The 22172-nt window shown below is 37.2% G+C and overlaps 2 protein-coding genes across 4 annotated transcripts in view; both read left to right on the top strand.

Annotated features, from left to right (window-relative positions):
• The window catches only part of LOC107704699 (spartin-like), a 10587-nt gene extending 5175 nt beyond the window's left edge, over positions 1-5412 (top strand). The window contains exons 4-9 of the mRNA XM_016507686.1: positions 1073-1270; positions 2378-2522; positions 3521-3715; positions 3830-3988; positions 4732-4822; positions 4971-5412. Of these exons, the coding sequence (XP_016363172.1) occupies positions 1073-1270; positions 2378-2522; positions 3521-3715; positions 3830-3988; positions 4732-4822; positions 4971-5019 (837 nt within the window). The 3' untranslated portion in view covers positions 5020-5412. The remainder of the gene's footprint in view (positions 1-1072; positions 1271-2377; positions 2523-3520; positions 3716-3829; positions 3989-4731; positions 4823-4970) is intronic.
• Positions 5413-9406: 3994 nt separating this feature from the next.
• Positions 9407-22172, top strand: part of LOC107704780 (serine/threonine-protein kinase DCLK1-like) — a 42043-nt gene continuing 29277 nt past the window's right edge. For 2 of the 3 annotated variants that reach the window (XM_016507804.1, XM_016507805.1), the window contains exons 1-3: positions 9523-9761; positions 9873-10255; positions 12659-13005. In XM_016507804.1, the coding sequence (XP_016363290.1) occupies positions 9898-10255; positions 12659-13005 (705 nt within the window). In that variant the 5' untranslated portion in view covers positions 9523-9761; positions 9873-9897. Of the gene's footprint in view, positions 9458-9522; positions 9762-9872; positions 10256-12658; positions 13006-22172 lie in introns of those variants that run through there. The other variant, XM_016507803.1, reaches the window with a different exon arrangement.

Here is a 22172-nt window from a genome sequence, read left to right as displayed (position 1 = left end):
CAGTTCAAATAGCATCTGTGCGATCAAGTCGACAGTATTGCCAGAAATTAAGGAACCAAAACTCCATAGGTGACAGAATGGAGAAAAAAAACCTTGGGAGAAACCAGGCTCAGTCGTTTGAAATACTCACTTAAATAGTGATTTTTAGAGAAACATATTAAATATATTACATCGGACTATATTAACTTATATTGGAAATATTTGTATATTTCTAATAAAGAATTTACATTAATTATTGTTCATTGAGATTTTTTTTTTTTAATTTGATCTGTAAAGTAAGGCCTTTAAATTTAAAATCATATTTTAAGGGAATAATTATATTAATTTAAAGGGATATATTAAAATCAGATAAAAAGTTATTTGTATATTTTTTGATAAATACAGAGTTCTGGCATGAAACTCTAGATGGCGCAATCCGATAGGTTTAGCTCAATCTGACCTGGTGACATCGTTGTCACATGGCAGCTGATTGGTTCTCTCCTGTATCGGTAGCCAATGAGCTCGCTGCTCAATATTCAAATACCTGGCTTTTTTGTTTGCTGTAGCAGTTGGCAGCGCACTTCAGAAACCCTCCAGCTTCCCCAGCTCCACCTGTATAGATTTGCTACAGGGTAATTTATGTATGCTATATGGGGGTTATTCATATGTGTTATATGTGCAGCCCAGTACTTGCTCTGCCGTAGCAGCAGCGTAGCAGATCTATTCCGCCAAGACCAAATACATTAACATTGTCATGAGAGTTGTCATGACAGAAAGCATTTTCCCATGAATTATTCAGTAAGATTTGTATATTATTTGATCTTTGTGGTCTACTATAAATTATACGTTTGAGGTGGGACTGTTTGTTTGAGCAGATTAATATCCGGTAATAATTATTAAGTCCCAATGAGTAAGACATGTTCCTGAATCAACATTCTCATGCTTATCAATTTTTATTTTTATTGCCTGCAGATTTTGGTGGCTTGTAGCCTGAAACAACATTCATATCAGCCAATAGATGCCTTCTGGTTGTAGGGGTAGGTTAGAAATTAGACCGGTCCTAAGCCACACTAATTTTTATTTCTAATTTCAGGTTTGTGACTGGCTTTACCCATTGATGGCCTCTGACTCCCCAGTCCTGCTGTGCAACACGGGAGTCTACATGTTCCCTGACATGATGGCTCCCAGCCCGGGCTCGTATGTTGGGGTGGTCCTTTCTTCCGAGCTTCCCCAGAAGGAACGCGAACTCTTCCAGAGTGTTCTTTCTCAGCTGACTGACCTGCGTGTCCAGGTGAGCTGTCCCTGTGTCCCCTCGGGTCCCACCTCAGAAACACAGGGGTCAGCTGTGGCTTCAGAGCAGGTGTGGTGGCTCAACCTCGTCTCAAACTTTGTGTGTCACTTACTCAATCTCTGCAGATTTGAAAACAATTCCAGAATCTTACTTGTTGCTGCCCCCTTTGGTGTTTTTTGAGTTTTTCTTTTTTCTTTATCACAACAGACTAGAATCAAGAAATTTACACTGTGGTAAAATCTTTATGTTCTTTAGATGCATGATGTTCACTGTTTAGAATCAGATTTTTGCATGTTGCTCATATGCATTGGGCACATATCACTGCATCTGCCTGTCTCATTAACCCCTTTTCTTTACAGATTTCAGGTGTATTTGAAAGTTAATGCATTGTAAAATCACCGAATGACAAGTGCATGTGGGTTGTGAATATTTATGCTCTGAACATTAAGGAATACCGACGCAACAGGGTGATTTTTAGAAGTCTTTAAATGTTTTATACAGAAGAAACTCTAATGTCCTTGAAACCAGAGCCGATCCTTCCTATATGCAAAGTACGCAAGCTGCGTAGGGCCCCCGAAACACCAGGGGCACCCCTTGCTCTCAAAGATGATTAATTTTAGTTTCGTTTTTGAATTTGGCCATTGAATTATGAAAACCACTTATGTCATTTCTTTTAATGTGGTGCGCTGTCGCCCGTTCTACGTAAAAATCTGTCAAATCATGTAACATGAATTTCATACAGTGTCTTACTCGAGACAAAAAAAAAACGAGTTGAAAGCGTACCGAGCCGCAGAAGAGACACCGTTTCTCAAGCGGACAAAGGCGTTTCATTCATTCATAACTCGTCATTCATAACCACCCCCCACCCCACTGACACTTAGACATTTCCAAATGACATTAGAGTGCTAGACATTTTAAACCTGATGTACCCTTAAAATGTGCCCTTATATTAGAGAAAGACTCCCCTCCTTGTCATAAACAATACTGGCTAATTTCCATATAGTCATCCTAAAAGTCACCATTTGCTTTTAGTTATCGCTTGAGCCTGCTTCTGCGTTCTTTATGATGCTCTGTTTTAACTGTTGCCCGCTATCCTGTGTCCCCAAGGCATCAGATGGCGCAACCGATACCATTAACCTGGGTCAGAAGGTGCCGATGGGGCCTCCTGCAGCTGAAGCAGCACCCCCTGCTGCTGAGGAGGAGAATGTACTTCCTGAATGGAGTGAGAAGGTGGCTCAAGGGATCCTGACTGGTAAGAAGAGGGATCCGATTCCCTTAAATGAGTTTTAAATGTAAAGAAAGGTGTGAAACATATTCATATTACCATTCAAAAGTATGTGGTTGGTAAGATTTTTATGTTGTTTTAAGAAGTCTCTTATGCTCACCAAGGATGCATGTATTTCATTCAAAAATACGGAAAAAAGTAGCAATATAATGAAATATAATTAAAATGTAAAATAACTGTTTTGTATTTTATTATATTTTAAAATGTCATTTATTTCTGTGATGGCAAAGTAGAATTTTCACCATCCTTTACCCCAGTCTTCAGTGTCTCATGAAATCAGAAATCTTTCTAATATGCTGATTTGGTTCTCAAACGTTTCTTATTATATAGTGGTTATTACAATGTTGAAAACAGTTGTGCTGCGTAATATTTTTGCTAGAAACCATACATTTTTTTAAGGATTGAAGAATTGAAAGTTCAAAAGAACAGCATTTGTTTGAAATCGAAATCTTTTGTAATATTAATATATTTACTGTCACTTTTGATCAATTTAATGCATCCTTGCTTAATAAAAAAAAATCCTACTGACCTCAAAGTTTTGTTTATCACGTTATTGTGGATTTAGGAATCATAAACCTAGTGTTTTAAAAGGATAGTTCATCCAAAAATGAAAATTCAGTCATTCATTACTCACCCTCATGTCGTTCCAAACCCATAAGACCTTCGTTCATCTTCAGGAACACAAATTAAGATTTTTTTTTTTTTGCTGAAAAATCCGAGAGCTTTCTGACCCTCCATTGACAGAAACAGGACTTGCACGTTCAAGGCCCAGAAACGTAGGACATCTTTAAAATAGTCCATGTGACATCAGTGGTTCAAACGTGTTATCGTGAACTACCCCTTTAAGCCTTTATAATAGCTGGTTACCTGTCCAACATTTTGGGTTGTACTAGAACCTCAACAGTTGTTTCCACCAAAATAGTGATGCTGTGATGCTGTCCTTACTGGATGAAATATATCGACAGGGGCTTCATGGCTGAGCTGGGGGTTGGTGAAGGGGGCTGAGTATACAGGGAAAGCCATACATAAAGGTGCATCCAAACTACGAGAGCACATCACACCAGAGGACAAACCAGCCCAAGTCAGCCCCACAGTAACCAAAAGCCTCCATGTGGCCAAACAGGCCACAGGGGGAGCAGTGAAGGTCAGCCAGTTCCTTGGTAAGGAATTGTCTTTGTAAATTCCTAATTGTGTTGATAATATTCAACAAAGATGAGATGCACTTCATTTACTGTGTATGATTTGAGCCAAAAACATGTTGTGTACTGTTTCAGTGGATGGACTGTGCACAGTCGCTGCACATGTTGGCCGAGAGTTGGCACCCCATGTAAAGAAACATGGAGGGAAGCTTATCCCAGAGTCTCTGAAGAAAGACAAGGATGGACGCTCCAATATTGATGGTGCCATGGTGGTTGCAGCAAGTGGATTTCAAGGTGAAGTAAATCATTCCACTCAGAAATGATTATTTTCTTGGCTGTTTTAGTCACATTGATGACTACAATTACATTATTATCTTTTAGGCGTTATTGATCAGATGGTTAACGTGATTTATCAAGTTCTTTACACATACAAAATTTACCATGGAGCAAAAAAGCCATCATATTATTGACTAAATGTATAACAAATACTAAATGGTGTCAAGAGCCAGTAATATGTGCTATTAATCATTTAGAGACAGTTAAACTACCATTCAAATATTTGGGCTCAGTTAGAATTTTTTAATGATTTTGGAAAAAAAAGTCTCTATCCTCATCAAGGCTGTATGTATAGTATGTGATTAAAAATACAGTAAAACACTAATATTGTGAAATATTAATACAATTTAAAATAATTGTCTGCTTTTTAAATGTATTTTACAATGTAATTTATTTCTGTGATGGCAAAGCAAATTTTCAGCAGCCATTACTCCAGTCTTCAATGTTACATAATCCTTCAGAAATAATTCTAATATGCTGAAATTCTAATTAATTAATTTTAATTATTACCAATATTGAAAGCAGGTGTGCTGCTTTATATTTTTTGTAGAAACTGTGATAATTTTTTTTTCAGGATTCTTTGATTAATAGAAAGTTCAAAAGAATAGTATTTATTTATAATAGAAATATTTTGCAACATTATAAATGTTTTTACTGTCACTTTTGATATTGTAAATTAAGTAATACTCTACTTTTGTCAGGATTTGCAACAATGTGGACGGGGTTGGAGGTTGCAGCAAAGAACATTGCAAAGAGTGTTGCTGCAGAAACGGTTACCACGGTAAAACATAAGTAAGTAACTCCACAAGGGTCTCATTCCACCTGCTTTAAAGTTGATCATAGCAGTGTTTTAACTGCATTTGCAGTTTCTCACCAGTAACTTGGATCAGAAAAATAAACTGCACTCACGCTAATTTCTTTCCCGTCTATTTGTTTGCAGATTTAGGGGTCTGGAGAACATTTCAGACACCCCAAATGAAAACAAGTAGAAACATTTTCCCTGCACCCTGTAAAAAGGCCTTAATTAACGGTCACGAGCATGGCTAAAGCTTATGTACGACTCTGAATCAGTCAGCACTTGCACGCAATGCTAATGATTTATAGGACATAATGATTAAATCACCTCCGTTAGCATCCTGTGTTGCTGTGCGCAAATGATCCACAGCTCAGAAATTGAATGAATATGTGTTCCTAACAGCCAAAGTAATTAATCTCATTGTCTTTATTGCTTAATTTTTCTTAACTTTTGAACCTTTTAAGCCTGACTTTAATTATACTGTTGCATCAACAGAAGCTTTTATCGGGTTCTATCGGATAGCAAACATAATTATCATCTACGTAATTTGACCAAGATGTACAGTATATATGCTACCGTTTAAAAGTTTGGGGTTACTATGTTTAATATATATATTTTTTTTAATAAATGAATACTTTTATTCAGAAAGGATGCATTAAAGTGATCAAAAGTGGCATTTTTAAAGATTTCTGTTTCAAATAAATGCCGTTCTTTTGAACTTTCTATTCAACCAGGAATCCTGGAAAAAAAGTATCATGGTTTCAATAAAAATATTAATCAGCACAACTGTTTTCAACATTGAAAAAAAAAAAGTTTCTCATCAGCATATTAAAATGATTTCTGAAGAATTATGTGACACTGAAGTCCTAAATTAATGGCTGCTGAACATTCAGCTTTGCATCACAGGAATAAATTGCATTTTAAAATATATTAAAATAGAAAACAGTTATTATAAATTGTAAAAACATTTCAAATCAGATCAAATAAATTCAGCTTTGGTGACTGACCTCAAACTTTTGAACGAGAGTGTAAATCATCTTATACTGTACGACTGTACAATTCATTATAACGAAGGTTTAAGATTAAAAGCTCAAACCCTTCTGATAATTATCCAATATTTAAAAGGGGAAAATAACGGTGATTACTATAACTGTCATATAGCTCATAATATCATAATAATGTTTTTTAATCATAATAATTTGCACAACCGTTCTATCCTTTCTAACTAAAAATATTGAGAAATTTCAATCCAACTTTTTCACATCACAACAAAAATGTTTTTATGGCATCTTTAGGATTAATTTTACAATTTTAATCAAGTTCAGATTTTTCTCTAGAGAAATGACTGAATCCATGCATGTATGTTTAACTGCTTTGCTCTGCTTCGAATATGTGACCCTGGAGCACAAAACCAGTCTTAAGTCACTGGGGTATATTTGTAGCAATAGCCAAAAATACATTGTATGGGTCAAAATTATTGATTTTTCTTTTATGCCAAAAATCATTAGGATGTTAAGTAAAGATCGTGTTCCATGAAGATATTTTGTAAATTTCCTACTGTAAATATATTAAAACTTGTGATTTTTGATTAGTAATATGCATTGCTAAGAACTTCATTTGGACAACTTTAAAGGTGATTTTCTCAGTATTTTGATTTTTTTGCACCCTCAGATTCCAGATTTTCAAATAGCTGTATCTCAGCCAAATATTGTCCTATCCTAACAAACCATACATCAATGGAAAGCTTATTTATTAGCTTTCAGATGATGTATACATCTCAATTTCGAAAAATGTACTCTTATGACTGGTTTTGTGGTCCAGGGTCACATATTGTCCATCTCCTAAAGCTTATTCCATTGCCTCTTTCATCACCCCGTCCCCTCCTTTACTCAATCTGGGTTATTTATAATCAAGGTATGGGGCGGAAGCGGGCCAGGCCACAGATCATGCTGTCAACTCGGCCATCAATGTGGGCGTCACTGCGTTCAATATCGACAACCTGGGGATCAAGGCAATGGTCAAGAAGACTGGCAAAGAGACTGCCCATGCCATCCTGGCAGACTATAAAGTCCAAGAGCCGAGCACTCAAGTTGAGAAACATAAAGACCAAAAATAGAGTTTAGATTCAGACCTCTCGTTTCAGGTGTCCATTTTTAAGAGCAAACCAAATGACTGAAGAAGTGGGTGGATCCTTGTCCGGTTTTTCAATGAATGCTGTTATTTGATTATGTGACCAACACTGAACTCCAAAGACTTTCCTACAGTAAACACAGTTAGTCGTGCTGTCATGTTTACTATTTTCACTGTGTCATGGGGGAAATGCTAAATGCACTTTTAAAATTCCCTTTACAAGCTGACTCACAGCCTGCCGGACAGTATTCCTGATCTTGCCTTCCACTTCACCAGCAATTTACTCAACTAAACATATCACCAATGATTTTACTCATATTAAATCTTCAATAGTTTTGCATGGCTTGTGTCTTTTAAATGGACCCTTAAAACAAAGTACAAGCCAAAGGTGGACTTTACGGATTTCCCACAGAGCCTTAACAAATAGAATCTTCTTGTATTTAAAAATAGTTATATATCTAAAGCTTCAATATACATATATTCTAAGAATGCTTTATGATAGCTGTTTTATACAGTATACAGAACTGTTCTTGGTACTTCAGGATTTTTTAATGTTTTAAAATATTAAAAAACACTTTAACCCCTGCTAGGAACAGACATTGCAATTTCTTGCAGATGATGGGTTCTAGGTTTTATTGTGTATAAGTGCATTAAAAATATAATTGCACTTGCAGTTGGAATATGATACAGAGATCAAATATCAGAAATCTGTTTATTCAGGAGGCAGAAAAATCTAACTTTTTTTGGAAATGTTTAAAATGATAGTATGTTAAAGTTTAAATGTGTATTTTATAATATTAATATTATATTATAATAATATTTTAAATGATCAAGGCTTATATTTAATGTTAACTGCATTAAACTGTAAAATGCCATATATTTGAAGTCCTCCCACAGTAGTTTTATTTCCCCATGAAAACTGTTGACAATGACTGCACTTTTTCTTTAATTTTGACTACTGACCATGTTTCTATAGATTATATATAAATATAAACTTGAACTTCCATAACATTTAACTGTAAACGTTAACGGAGTTGTTAATTCTTTGTGTCTGTTTTGATGCAATATATGTCTAATTTGAATGTATGGACAGCATAAATAAGCATTAAGTTTAACCACAAGTCAGTAGGTTTGCTCAGTGACAAATAATATAATAGCCTATGGTTATCTGACTTAATAAATGAAACATTTAAAACATATTGTTTTGTGTGTACTCTAATTTACACACCGTTTGATGTTTTAAAATTTGTTCCATTCCATTGCTTTCCATTCCTTTACTAGCCAAGGCACTAAAGATGAGGTCAAACGAGGTTATTCAAAGTGCCATGAATCAGCAGCATTTAACTTCATTTTACTACATAATATATGAAAAAAAAAAAAAATATATATAAATATATATATTGTATAACTACATACTCAGTTGGCCTTCCTGTGAAAATCGGCCTGAATAATAAATAGTCTTGAATGATAGTCTACTTTTTTCCTATGCATTGAAGTTTAAGTGTATGCTGCCATCTAGTGTCGTACTTTGTAATAAACTCACTGGAAGAAAATGTGCAACTACATAAACTGTTCTGGTTATGGCTTGCACTAAATGAAGTTGTGTAGGCCTATGTGTAGGCTCAATTAACTTTCTCTACCCATATACCCATCTGCAGTAAAAGTGATGTGTAGGTTTTGACTTAACTTCTGCAGATTGATATTTTAAATGTGGCGATATAAACATCTCAAATCTTTATTTTATTTTTATTTTGTGAATATCAGTCATTAAATGAGGAAAACTGGAATCAAGCAGTCCTAGTTTGAGGTGAATTTTAAACTTTTTTTAAATATGCAAAAATTAACTGATAAAAATATAGGCTACCAATAGTAAGTTTTGGACTATTTGTACTAACAGTAAATATATAAGATCAGCTGTATAGTATAATCTATCATTAAAAAATGTAACATAATCTGTAAATTGTTTTATATGTATATAACGGTATTATATAATAATAAATATTTATTAAAAAATATTAAAACACTTAGCCTATATCCTTAGCAGTACACTTATATCCAGAAATGTGTTTTGTATTACAAAATCATAGAAAATCCTGCATCTTTTGGCATTTTGGTAAGGGTTTCCTAAGTGAATTTGAAAATCATAATTTGCTAATGAAAATAAAATAAAACTAAGCAAACAACTTATGCCAACCACGACCACAAGTCTCTTGATCATATGATTGAACTATGAAAAATAGGCCTAATTGGATCTAATGTAATGCAAAGACGGTTCTTACTGGTGCAATAAAGGATCTACCTTGATTTAAGCGGACAATAGTGGGTGTGACTGGACTATATGAGGAATCACATCAAAGTTCAGTTCATATGCTATCATGGCTCATTTGGGTTTACATGTATAAGTCAGTTTGAATAGATCGTCTCTGCTGGACTGCAAGCGGCGCCAGACAGTCTCCTCCCCACCCGCGAGGACCTGAATTTGAGACAGCCTAGGTGTCTAGGTAGGCAGCTACCTAGCTTTTGAGACGCGGCCCTCGCTCGTATTCATTCATTGAGGGTTTTTTTCCACCTCAGGAATACGACAAAGGCTGCCAGTCTGCATTGAAACGAGGGATGGTCTAACGTAAAGAGCGAAAGAGGCAGACAGACACCGGCTGCAGCCCATCCGCCCCATCCAGATCCAGCACAGCAGAGCACATGATTCTCTTCTGCTCTTAAAACCATCATAGCATCCTCTGGAAGAGATGACAAGCCATTAGATGTGTGCTTTCATATCGACTGTGCTCATCGGATACACGCGCACAAGTAAGATGAATAAGGGGGGGGGTGAAGGGGAGTCGGGGTGGTACTTAGAATAAATGCAATTATAATTTTGACATAACTCATCTAACCACATTTTCACACAATTTTCCTCAGAGATACTACAGCCCCGGGTGTTGACATGGAGCTGGAGCATTTCGACGAACGGGACAAAGCACAAAGATACAGCCGTGGGGGTTCACGTGCGAACGGCCTGCCGAGCCCCACGCACAGCGCCCACTGCAGCCTGTACCGAACCCGGACCCTACAGGCTCTGAGCTCCGAGAAGAAAGCCAAAAGGGTCCGGTTCTACCGCAATGGAGACCGGTACTTCAAGGGGATTGTGTACGCTATTTCCAACGAAAGATTCAGGTCTTTCGATGCTCTGCTCTCAGACCTCACCCGCTCCCTATCAGATAATGCAAATCTGCCTCAAGGCGTCCGGACCATTTATACCATTGACGGGTCGAGGATTACCAGCATGGATCAGCTGGTGGAAGGTGAGCCTGGGTGTCTATATATGGAGGTTTAGGGACACCAGTATCTTTTGTTTCTTGTTCAACTTGACATACATGGTCAACTTTGCATTAGATCACACATGTCTAGGTTTGGCTGGTACCTGTTCTCCACATGAGGACACCATGCTGGAAAATGCTGGTTTTGGAACCTGGTAGCTAGTCTAAAGTGGTCATTAGCTGGTCCAAACCAGTCATTAACTGTCCCAAGACCACTTTAAAATCTGACGACCTGCTTGTAGCTGGTTTAATGCTGGTACTAGATGGTCTACAAGATTGAACATGCTATTGAACATCTTAAATCACCAGCTACTATCTTAAAATGAGACTCTCCAGTAGTGCATTATCATTCTGATGATATCAAAAGCCATAAAGATTCAGCTTATTCCTTGAATGACAGTCTGTGTACTGTCCCAGAGACCCCAAATGTGATGTGTAAAAATGAAATTAGTTATTTTGAAATTAACCTTTATTTTACTAAAATTATTTTATTCGAAACTCATTAAAGGGAACAGTTCATCAAAAAAAATGTACTATTTGCTGAAAATTAACTCCCCCTTAGGCCATCCAAAATGTAGATGAGTTTGTCTTTTCTTCGGAACGGATTTAGATAAATTTAGCATTACATCACTTGCTTGCCAATGGATCCTCTGCAGTGAATAGGTGCCGTCAGAAAGAGAGTCCAAACAGCTGATAAAAGCATCACAGTAATCCACAAGTAATCCACACAACTCCAGACCGTCAATTAACATCTTGTGAAGTGAAAAGCTGTGTGGTTGTAAGAAACAAATTTATCATTAAGACGTTTTAACTTTAAACCATCGCTTCTGGCCAAAATACAACTCCATAATCCATAATATTGCTTTCTTCAGCGAAAGTCCCTTCCCTGTTGTCCTCTCACATCAAAATTCACTGATATATCCACTGATGAGAGCTGTAGAAAGCCTGATCTGTGCTCAATTCTCTCCTGATTTAGATGAGGCAACCTTTTCACTGAAGAAAGCAATATTGTGGATAGAGGACTCATATTTTAGCTGTAAGCAATGGTTTAAAGTTAAAAATGTCTTAATGGTGATTTGTTTTTGTTTTTTTTATTACACACACAACTTGTCTCTACAAGATGTTAACTGATGGACTGTAGTTATGTTGATGACTACAAATCATATGTGGATTATTGTGATGCTTTTATCAGCTGTTTGAACTCTCATTCTGACTGCACCTATTCACTGCAAAGGATTCATTAGTGAGCAAGTGATGTAATGCTAAATTTCTCCAAATCGGTTTTCTTGGACATCTTGGTTGGCCTGAGTGTGAGTACATTTTCAGAAAATAAGCACATAATATCACATAGTAAGCACTTAATAGCACATAATAACACATAATATATGTAGTGGGTACACCCATCTGAGAATCTACTATATGGAAAGTCATTGCATTAGTCTTGCTTCATATCTGGGGTCTCTGACACCCCAAACAGAGCATGCAGTTTGTAGTACTGAACAAGGATCAAGCTTGCATTGTCTGTGAGCGGATCAGAGAGCCCTGTGATTTAAACCAGTAGTCATTTTAAAATGCTCATTAATATTTAACAGCTTCTGCATCTCTATACCACTCCCTTCCTCTCAGTGTTGACCAATAAATCAAACCCGAGAACTGAAATCATTACATCTAAGTTTGTCCTTGAATTATGTGTTAAATGACTCTGATTTGATTTTGAAATTGTAGCAGCGCCATCTCAGCGGTGCCTTTTTATGTAGGACACCCATTCATTCATTCATTAATTCTCAGTGCTGCCAGGGGTAGAATGAATGTAAATGAGTGAGATGGAGGTGATTTCAGTCTCTGCCGTGCACTTAACCTTGACTGTGTGACCTCTCCGTCATTATGGACTATTATAAGGAGCTTTTATGCCCATTGACTGTCTTAAACTCACATGTGGGCAAATTTATGGATTTTCTTCTATGTTCTCATATCATAATAAACATGGAAAGTCATTTTTAGAGTGCAAGATGTTCTCTGAAGTTGTAGGAAAGCCTCATTAAATGAATAGTTCACCAAAAAATATTTTTTTTATCTTCTACCCTTCATGTTGTTCCAAACCCATATGACTTTCTTTCTTCTGGGGAACTTGAAAATGGGAACTTAACAGTGCAATTAACAGTGAAATTGTGAACTCTTTGTTTTGAATCAAAGAGTTTTATTGAAATGTTTGAACCAGTTCAGATGAATCAATGAATCACTCAGACACATTTTATGAACGTTTTATGAAAAACTATTAGTGAGAACCGAATCAGTCAAATTCATAAATTTTTTCGAACCAATTTACAAGTTCAAGTTTACAACTCAGAGACACTCATTGGTTATTTCTCATATTATTTTGTATCACAGGGGAGAGTTATGTATGTGGATCAATTGAGCCTTACAAGGATCTGGAATACACTAAGAACGTCAACCCCAACTGGTCAGTCAACGTCAGGACCGCACCATCGGCACGAGCGCCCACCTCTCTGGCCAGCGCCAAGGCTGGTTCTATGGAAACCAAGGATAACAAGGATTTCATCCGACCCAAACTGGTGACCATAATCCGCAGTGGGGTAAAGCCTCGGAAAGCCGTGCGTATCCTTCTCAACAAGAAGACGGCCCACTCGTTTGAGCAGGTTCTCACTGATATCACAGATGCCATCAAACTGGACTCTGGAGTGGTCAAGAGGCTTTATACGGTGGATGGTAAAATGGTAGGTTCAGTGGGTGTTTCAAGTAGATAAGTGAACTTTTGTGTTGTTGGATGCAGTAATAATGATACTATTGTTTGGTTGAAAGTACTATTTGGATAGATCAGTGGACTCACTATATAAGCAGTCTTTATTTGTCAGAAGCCCGTGGATCAGAGATGTTTGTGGTGCAGAAATTACACCCTTCAGTTTTAAATAAAGCAAAGCGAAGTCTCCTGACTGTTACCTTAGTCAAACAAGATGTTTTTGAACGCCTTGACTTTTCTAAAGGTGAGGTTGCTCATGCGTCATCATCTCAAAGAGGTCAGTCTGTTCCTCACTCTCCCTCTTCAGTGCCCTGCTTTTTTGCTCAGTTATTTGGGGAAACCATATTTAGAGTTGCTAGAGCTGTACTTGTTTGTGTAATAAGTTGGTGTTAATGAGCCAAAAATGAGCTGTGCTGTAAGTTAAACTCTGGGACTACTTTGAAACTTTACTTTCAAACAAACATAAAGTAGATGAGGTGCTCTCTGCTACAGAATGTAACAACAAAACATTTATTTAATGCTGTGATCCATTTCTATTTATAAAAGAGAATTTTGATCTGGTTTGAGTAGATAGTTTGGTATGCATGTATTAGGAATGCTTGTGGTTTTTATTCTGGTTCAGTGTTATACTATTATAGTATTAAGATTTTGAACGAGCTATACATTTATTTATATAGTAATTTTCTTATTTTGTAATACTTCTATTTAGCTTTAATTTATTAAATTAAATTCTTAAATTCAACTTATTTTATTTCATTTTTTTTTTACTCGTGTAAAACAACTCCTGTTTTTACCTTGTCAAAAACATTTCCCTTTCAGTCGGTCACTCTCGACGTCACGTCGGATGACCCTGAGGCCCCGGCCCGGCTATGTGCCCAAGGTTCCCGCTACTCCCTTCAGAGATCAGGTGGTGAACCTCCAAGTGCTGCCCTCGGAGGAGGCAGACCCAGCCCTAGTTCTGCTCTGTCCCGTCCGAGCCTTAAGGTGCTACGTTGACTGGACACAAAGCTTCAGGACCTCAGACCAGCTCTTTGTCTGTCACACGCTGTGATCAGCAGCAGCTGGATGCAATAATCGCATGCCAATGTGCATTGGCTCGTTTAGTTTACACTCGAAGTAGATTGGTCTCTCTAAGCGAGATCCCAATTCGTCGGTCGTCCGACGTGACGTCTCCGTTCCCTCCTTCAGGGAACGAGGGTTACCATACGTAACCGAGACGTTCTGTTCACAGTCATCCGTTTCGGTGGATTTCTCCCCATCCCCATCCCCATCCCTCTCTTACGTTTTTTTTTTTTTGTCTGTGTGTGTATCAAAACAAAACTAAACAAAACAAAACATCAAAAACAAAACTAATCCACTGCATCCTCAGTGGCTCTGATGTCAGGAGAAAATGAAGACTATGGTGGCCCAGTAGTGCATGACACAACAAAATCTCCACAACACAAAGAAATCACCACAACACAATGCACTGGACTAATTTCGTTGTGTTGTTCTAATTTTGCTGTGTTACGGCTTGTTTCCATTGTGTTGTGCTAATTTCGTTGTGTTTTGGCTTGTGTCTGTTGTGCTGTGCTAATTTCATTGTGTTTTGGCTTGCCTCTGTTGTGCTGTGCTAATTTCGTTGTATTTTGGCTTGTCTCTGTTGTGCTGTGCTAATTTCGTTGTGTTTTGGCTTGTCTCTGTTGTGTTGTGCTAATTTCGATGTGTTGTGGCTTGTTTCTGTTGTGTTGTGGAGATTTCCTTGTGTTGTGCACTACTGGGCCACCGTAGAAGACTCTTATGTTGACTTTTATATCCAACTACACAACCTGCACTGCTTACAAAACATTGCTGTCACTACAGCTGCTTGAACGTGGAGAAAATGGCGAACAGCGTACAACTGACTGAGGGCAGAAATATGCTAATACAGGACAGTCTGTCAGTGGCCACAGACGGGGCCTGAGAAGTATGAGGTCATACTGCTCAGAAAATCAAAATGTTTTGATAATTGACACTGTTTTTTGGGGACTAAAAAAGGAATGAATTTTTTATCATTGTAGGATGGTTGAGTCCACACAAGACACATTTAGCCTATACACGCAAACCATGTAAAAGTTAATTTAGCATCCAATGTCCCCTTTAAGGCCACCCTATTGTCATGATGTCAGTATTTTGCTCTTTGCTCATCAAGTGTTGCTGTTGTCTTGCTGAGATATTAATTTCCCTAGATGATTTGTGTTTGTGTTGCTTGAATAAGAGCAAAAGAGATTGATAGGGAGATAAAGGTAAATACTGTGGTGAAGGAGATGGAGGAATGAGATCAGACAGAGGGAGGCAGCCGAATGGCTGGAGACTTGGTGATGGTGACCTTTCTGTGTCTCCGCAGGAACAGACTGATGAAGTGACAAGCTGTCACCAGAGGGTCTTAAACTCATTGGCCTTCAGTGGCATTATATGTTCCTCTGTTTACTTTACACCCACCGAAGATCAGAAACAGAGACTCTAGTGCAGTTATCTATCTATCTATCTATCGATCGATCGATCGATCGATCGATCGATCGATCATATAATTGTATTATTTATATATTGGATTTAGCTGTCCAGCGTATTAGATTTTTGCATGGAATGTACTACAGATATATTATTTATATAGGCCAATAGAAATAATTTACTAAAACAAACAGAAGTCACAATTTAAGGTTGAACATTGTGCAAACAGATATTTCTAGCTTGGAATATCCCCCCAATTTCTCACATCCCAAGTATGCGAAGGGCCTCTCCTTGATTTCCCTCTTTTTGGTTTCCATGGCAATCTGGTCGCTGGGGGTGGTTGCTTAGGAACAGCCTCTGCAGCAGGAGGGGTGCAGTAGCGGTGATGTTACAGGCCGGGCTTGGGATGATGGATGCTCAGGATTGCAATCAAACAGGCCTCTCGCGTGAGGCGCCATTATGCATGGCTGGTTATTTTCTGTTAGAGAAACATTTACTGCACCCTTTAAAGCATTGCTGTAGCTCTGTGATGATGTGCTGAGGAAATTGATTTCTGGATCGATGCATTGTGATCCTACATTTTTCAAAACTGCTTTATTAGGTTTGATAATGAATACAGTCACTGCTCAGTGTTTTTACAAAGTCAAAATGTATGTTTATGAAAAGCTTATTAGTAGGGCTGTCAACTGATTAATGTAATTTAATTTATTACATTATATGCTGATTAATTAAGCAAACTAATCCCATAATTCAATATTTGCTGAAAAGCTTTCAAATAAAGATGACTCAAATATATTATTGTGGCAGTTGAATAGACACAAATGGCTTTAGAAGTCAACATATATATTTTATTTCTACATCATTCAGTAAATTCCATTTTAATGCAAGTAATTTGATTTATAGTGAGTCAGTACTTTGAAAAGTGCCTTTAGATATTTCTTGCAGCGGAAATTCAGAAGATTGGATCATCTAGGAACAGTTACTGTGAAATCTCTTAGCAAGATGGACATTTTGCCTTCAATTTTGCTCTTATAAATGATACATGAAAGTGGTTCCTGGCCCTATCTAACCCTCTATATTATATTATATATATTTTATATTATTATATTATATTATATTATATTTATTATATTATATTAGTCATGTCTAAGTATTTATTTGCCTGGCAAGTAATTGTAATAAGCATGATAATGTTCAGTCAGACGGTCATTAATCACAGCTTGTCGTTTGGGTCGTAATCATACACCCTGCCGGGGTTTTATTTTGTGGTAATGAACGACTGACTGTACATTACCCCTTATATAGCAGACTTACTTTACTACTAATCTGCCAGCAATAAAGAAACATTAGTTTCTTTCATATTTGCACAGTGAAGTGATCTCTAGTTATAAGCATAATCCACCATTTTTTGAAGTCTTTTGTGGTGATGTGGCTTCTTCATGTAAGCTTATTCTTATCATGTGAGACAGCCTGAGGATAGACAGACAGGCATTTCCCCTCTAATTCCCACGGGTGGCATGTGTCTCCTGTCGTCTATGCCATAAATATTAGCTTAAAGACTAAGAGGGCTCTTTCATTCACATATGAGCTTCCACACTGATGTGATTTCCACAGGCGGTCATGCTCATAAGGGCTGAGCAGCGGCTGTGCGGGATGGGAGGAATGTTTCATCTGTGATCTTCTTCCTGCTTGTGTCAGTTTCAGCTTAAGCGTCTTTGATTCTGGAGGGGTCGAGTAAGGCATTTACCCACAGGATGTCCTGCTTGTAATTGTAATTGCCCTCGGCCGAGGTGTGGCATTTCTCAGCTCGGCCGAGGACCCTATGAAATCCATATACATTTTTTTTTTTAATTCCATTTTATTTTTCCCAAATTAATTTTTCCCCCTGTTTTTGATATTTCTGGATACTGTTTTAATTTTTGGTAAAAATTCATTTTAGTAACCAAAAAGCATGTCTAATTCATTGAAATCATGAAACTATATATAATTTAACAAAAATGTATTGACATTTTTTCAATAAGTTTTATTTTCCCCAAATTCTGTGCTTTCCATTTTAATTTTTCTGGATTCCATTTTATGTTTATTTCTACATCATTCAGTAAATTCCATTTTAATGCAAGTAATTTGATTTATAGTGAGTCAGTACTTTGAAAAGTGCCTTTAGATATTTCTTGCAGCGGAAATTCAGAAGATTGGATCATCTAGGAACAGTTACTGTGAAATCTCTTAGCAAGATGGACATTTTGCCTTCAATTTTGCTCTTATAAATGATACATGAAAGTGGTTCCTGGCCCTATCTAACCCTCTATATTATATTATATATATTTTATATTATTATATTATATTATATTATATTTATTATATTATATTAGTCATGTCTAAGTATTTATTTGCCTGGCAAGTAATTGTAATAAGCATGATAATGTTCAGTCAGACGGTCATTAATCACAGCTTGTCGTTTGGGTCGTAATCATACACCCTGCCGGGGTTTTATTTTGTGGTAATGAACGACTGACTGTACATTACCCCTTATATAGCAGACTTACTTTACTACTAATCTGCCAGCAATAAAGAAACATTAGTTTCTTTCATATTTGCACAGTGAAGTGATCTCTAGTTATAAGCATAATCCACCATTTTTTGAAGTCTTTTGTGGTGATGTGGCTTCTTCATGTAAGCTTATTCTTATCATGTGAGACAGCCTGAGGATAGACAGACAGGCATTTCCCCTCTAATTCCCACGGGTGGCATGTGTCTCCTGTCGTCTATGCCATAAATATTAGCTTAAAGACTAAGAGGGCTCTTTCATTCACATATGAGCTTCCACACTGATGTGATTTCCACAGGCGGTCATGCTCATAAGGGCTGAGCAGCGGCTGTGCGGGATGGGAGGAATGTTTCATCTGTGATCTTCTTCCTGCTTGTGTCAGTTTCAGCTTAAGCGTCTTTGATTCTGGAGGGGTCGAGTAAGGCATTTACCCACAGGATGTCCTGCTTGTAATTGTAATTGCCCTCGGCCGAGGTGTGGCATTTCTCAGCTCGGCCGAGGACCCTATGAAATCCATATACATTTTTTTTTTTAATTCCATTTTATTTTTCCCAAATTAATTTTTCCCCCTGTTTTTGATATTTCTGGATACTGTTTTAATTTTTGGTAAAAATTCATTTTAGTAACCAAAAAGCATGTCTAATTCATTGAAATCATGAAACTATATATAATTTAACAAAAATGTATTGACATTTTTTCAATAAGTTTTATTTTCCCCAAATTCTGTGCTTTCCATTTTAATTTTTCTGGATTCCATTTTATGGCTGAAAATACATTTAAAAGCATGCATACTCACTTGAATTCGTAAAACTTTAACAATTTTTTTTTTACAGTAATAAAGCCCTATGATATCTTTTAACAAGTTGTGTGTTTTTTGTTTTATTTTTTTCTGGATTTATAATTTAATACAAATATATATATATAATCAAAAACGATGGTAAAAAATTAAGGCATAAACATTATCAATTGAATTAATCTTTTAAAATGTAATCAAATAAAAATATTACAGTTCGTTTTATTTGAAAATAAAGTGCAAAGTTCAAAGTGCTGCACAACTGTTAAAAATTTTAAACCTCCAAAATTTGCCCAATTACATGACATTCAATTACTGTAAATTACATTTTTATTACTGGATTCCACGTTTTCCATTTTTATGACCGTATTCTGATTCCGCATCTTTGAAATCATAGGACTCTAATCAGCAAATGTGTTTGACTTAAAGCCTTTGGTGCTTGGGTCATTTGTTTGCACTTCTAGGTGTTTTTAAATCAGATGTTTCATTAATTTCATTCTTCTGAAATTACCTCATAATTCATTATCTGAGATCCAAATTCTCTAAAATCCAAGAACTAATAATATAATCAAATATGAAAATAGTTACACCATCTACCAGCAGTGGGTGCTGCTGAAACTGACCAGCCTAACACTGACCCGTTGGTTTGAATGATGTCAGAACACAGACCTGGTCAGGTCTGTAAGCCGTGTCAATATACAGTGCAATCTGTCCTGACACTTCGCTGGCTCCAATGTAAACCCATGCAGTGACATTTAGGTGTGTGAGTAACACTGCAACACGCTGACTTGCGTTTATGGAGCGAGTCATTACTCATTATCTGCCACTGCTGGACTTATGTAATGCACCTCAATAGGCAGTTCAATTTCCTCATGAAAGGTCACCTCTTGCAATCACTGCGAAACATAAAGAGCCCTTTCAGTCCAAACAGTGCTGCCATTTATAAAATCAAGCACAGAAATATAGCTGACATAAATGCATGGGTTGACATTAAGAATCAGTTTTGTTTGTACTGTACTTTGTTTTATTTAAAGCACTTATTCCACACCTTTTGACCTGTGACCATTTTTGTGACTTTTCAGTGATGTGTAATTACTGAATCATTAAAATCTGAAAAGCTGAACATAACAGGTATTCTTGAAAAGAAGCCCTCTGTAGTCTATAGGTCAGGGTTATTGTTGTTAACTAAGACAAAGATGTTGAAATAAATATCTCCGGTCTTAAATACTGGTTGGGGCCCGAGTGAATATGCTGTCAAGGGGGCCCAGAAACCGTAGCAGTGCACCTGATCAATGGCACTAAAATAACTGCTGTAAGGAAGTACCACAAGTGTCACCTGCAGGACTGCAAACTTTCTGAAGTGATTTTTCATCTTCTGAAAACACTATCATGCAGAAGTAGTTCAGGGTTAACTCTAATGGTACATCTCCACCTCATAAACCTGTCAATAATAAATGATAATTCTCCAGGATGCTTTTACCCAACACAGGAAGTATTTTGATGGTGTAGATATCATACATTAGACATCATTTGCTTATGGTCTTTTGTCAATGCAATTGCGCCCCACTTAAACATAGTCACTTATTGACATTTAACAGTGAAATTGAAATAAACCATGTCAAACTTTTCCTTTTTTTTAATTTTTTTTTAAAGTATTTATTCAAAATAATGCCTACTAATAATTTATAGCTTTACCAGTCCGTGTCTTAAAGATTCCCCAGCACAGTCTTGCCCATGTGTTTCTAACCTGTGTTTAAGAGGTCCTGAATGGCATCGGTGAGCACAGGCTGGCTGCGTTTGCCTGATGACCACTGCTGAGTATTAACAGCGGGAGTCTGTCGAGATCGATGCTCTGTGGGTTATTGCTGGGACATGTGGCGGCCTGCGCTGCTGCTGCTGTGTCACTGAGTCCATGTTGAGAGGAAATCAATACTCTCCCAGCCGCACCATCTTACCGTGTTTGGCTTGCCTTTCCTGCACTACTGAATATGTAGATCTGGTTCAGTTCTATGGCAAGGAAATTATCCATATTGTACTGGCTCATTTTAGGAAAACCCATATTCTATTTTGCTTTGTGGCAGATGATAATGCACAGATGTCTGCTGTAGAAGAATCTGGCTTTTTTTTTAACTAATTGCTCTGTCTCTAAGTCTCAGCGGGTGGTGGGTTGAATTATAGTAGCACATACAGTATTGTAGATGAAGGGGAGACCTTAAAGGGGTCATGAACTGGGAAATCAAAATTCCCTTGATCTTTTGACATATATGTGGTCATTTTACTATAAAAACATCCTGTAATTTTCAGAACTCAAAACTTTCTCGTTAGTCTAAAAACAGCTTACATTGAAGCCAATCTGCCAAAAAGTCAGCTTGTGGAATGTGGCACTTAATAGTGTGGCTAAACACCGCCTCCACAGAAGATGATCAACACCTGCTTCTACATCGCTGCCTGTTTAGCCCCACCCACCGATTCGCACATGTAGTGTAAAAAATGAGAGAGGCAAACGCAGGTCTACACAGAAACCAAATGATAAAGATAACTCCGAAAACAGCAAAACACTGTTCAATGCCAGATTGTGGTAAAACCTTCCTTCCGATCCTAGCATTAGGAAAGAGTGGATGAACTTTATTTTTAATGAAGTTCCAGACCACATCAGTAAGAGCTTGGTCCTTTTGGTCAATTTACTTTGTTTGGCCTTCCAAAAATGGACACGACTAGAAATCAGGGCAGGGCATAGAGGAGAAACAATAATGTACAGTATGTGGAAAATAATGTGTTTTTTTAACCTTAAACCGCATAAACACATTTCATTACGCCAAATACACAAAATAATGTTCTTTTTAGCAGCATCATATGACCCCTTTAAGGCTTCAATACAGCAGTGATGATAGTTTAAACCGTATTCAATAAAAGAAACCAGATTAATTTGCACATACTTTCAACCAAAACAAAAAGAAATGCAGTCTCCTTATGATAACATAATAATGGTAGATTACATTTCACTTAATCCAATTTTCCTCTCAGCATCTAGTCTGTGCTCTTTGTCAGCCTGGCCTGGATTTCCCTTATGCTTCCAATGACAGATCCGCTGCTGTGCTGCCCCCACTCAACCTCAGAACCCAGACAGACTATTTCTAGCAAATATGCTAATGTATTTCCTGAGAAAAATCCTTCCTGGTGAAATGGGAGACAACCCCCACACAGGTGATCTAACACTGTGATAGCATATGTCTCAGTGTAATGAAAATTTGGGACAGCACAGTGTGAAAGACTATAAATTATCCAATACATCAAGGCCTAGTTTGTGCTATCAGTACCATTATTCATGTTTTGA

This window comes from Sinocyclocheilus anshuiensis, unplaced genomic scaffold, assembly GCF_001515605.1.
Source record: "Sinocyclocheilus anshuiensis isolate Anshui unplaced genomic scaffold, SAMN03320099.WGS_v1.1 scaffold758, whole genome shotgun sequence".
NCBI classification, from domain to species: domain Eukaryota; kingdom Metazoa; phylum Chordata; class Actinopteri; order Cypriniformes; family Cyprinidae; genus Sinocyclocheilus; species Sinocyclocheilus anshuiensis.
The sequence above is the reverse complement of the archived record's forward strand: the minus strand, read 5'-3'. Positions and strand labels throughout refer to the sequence as shown.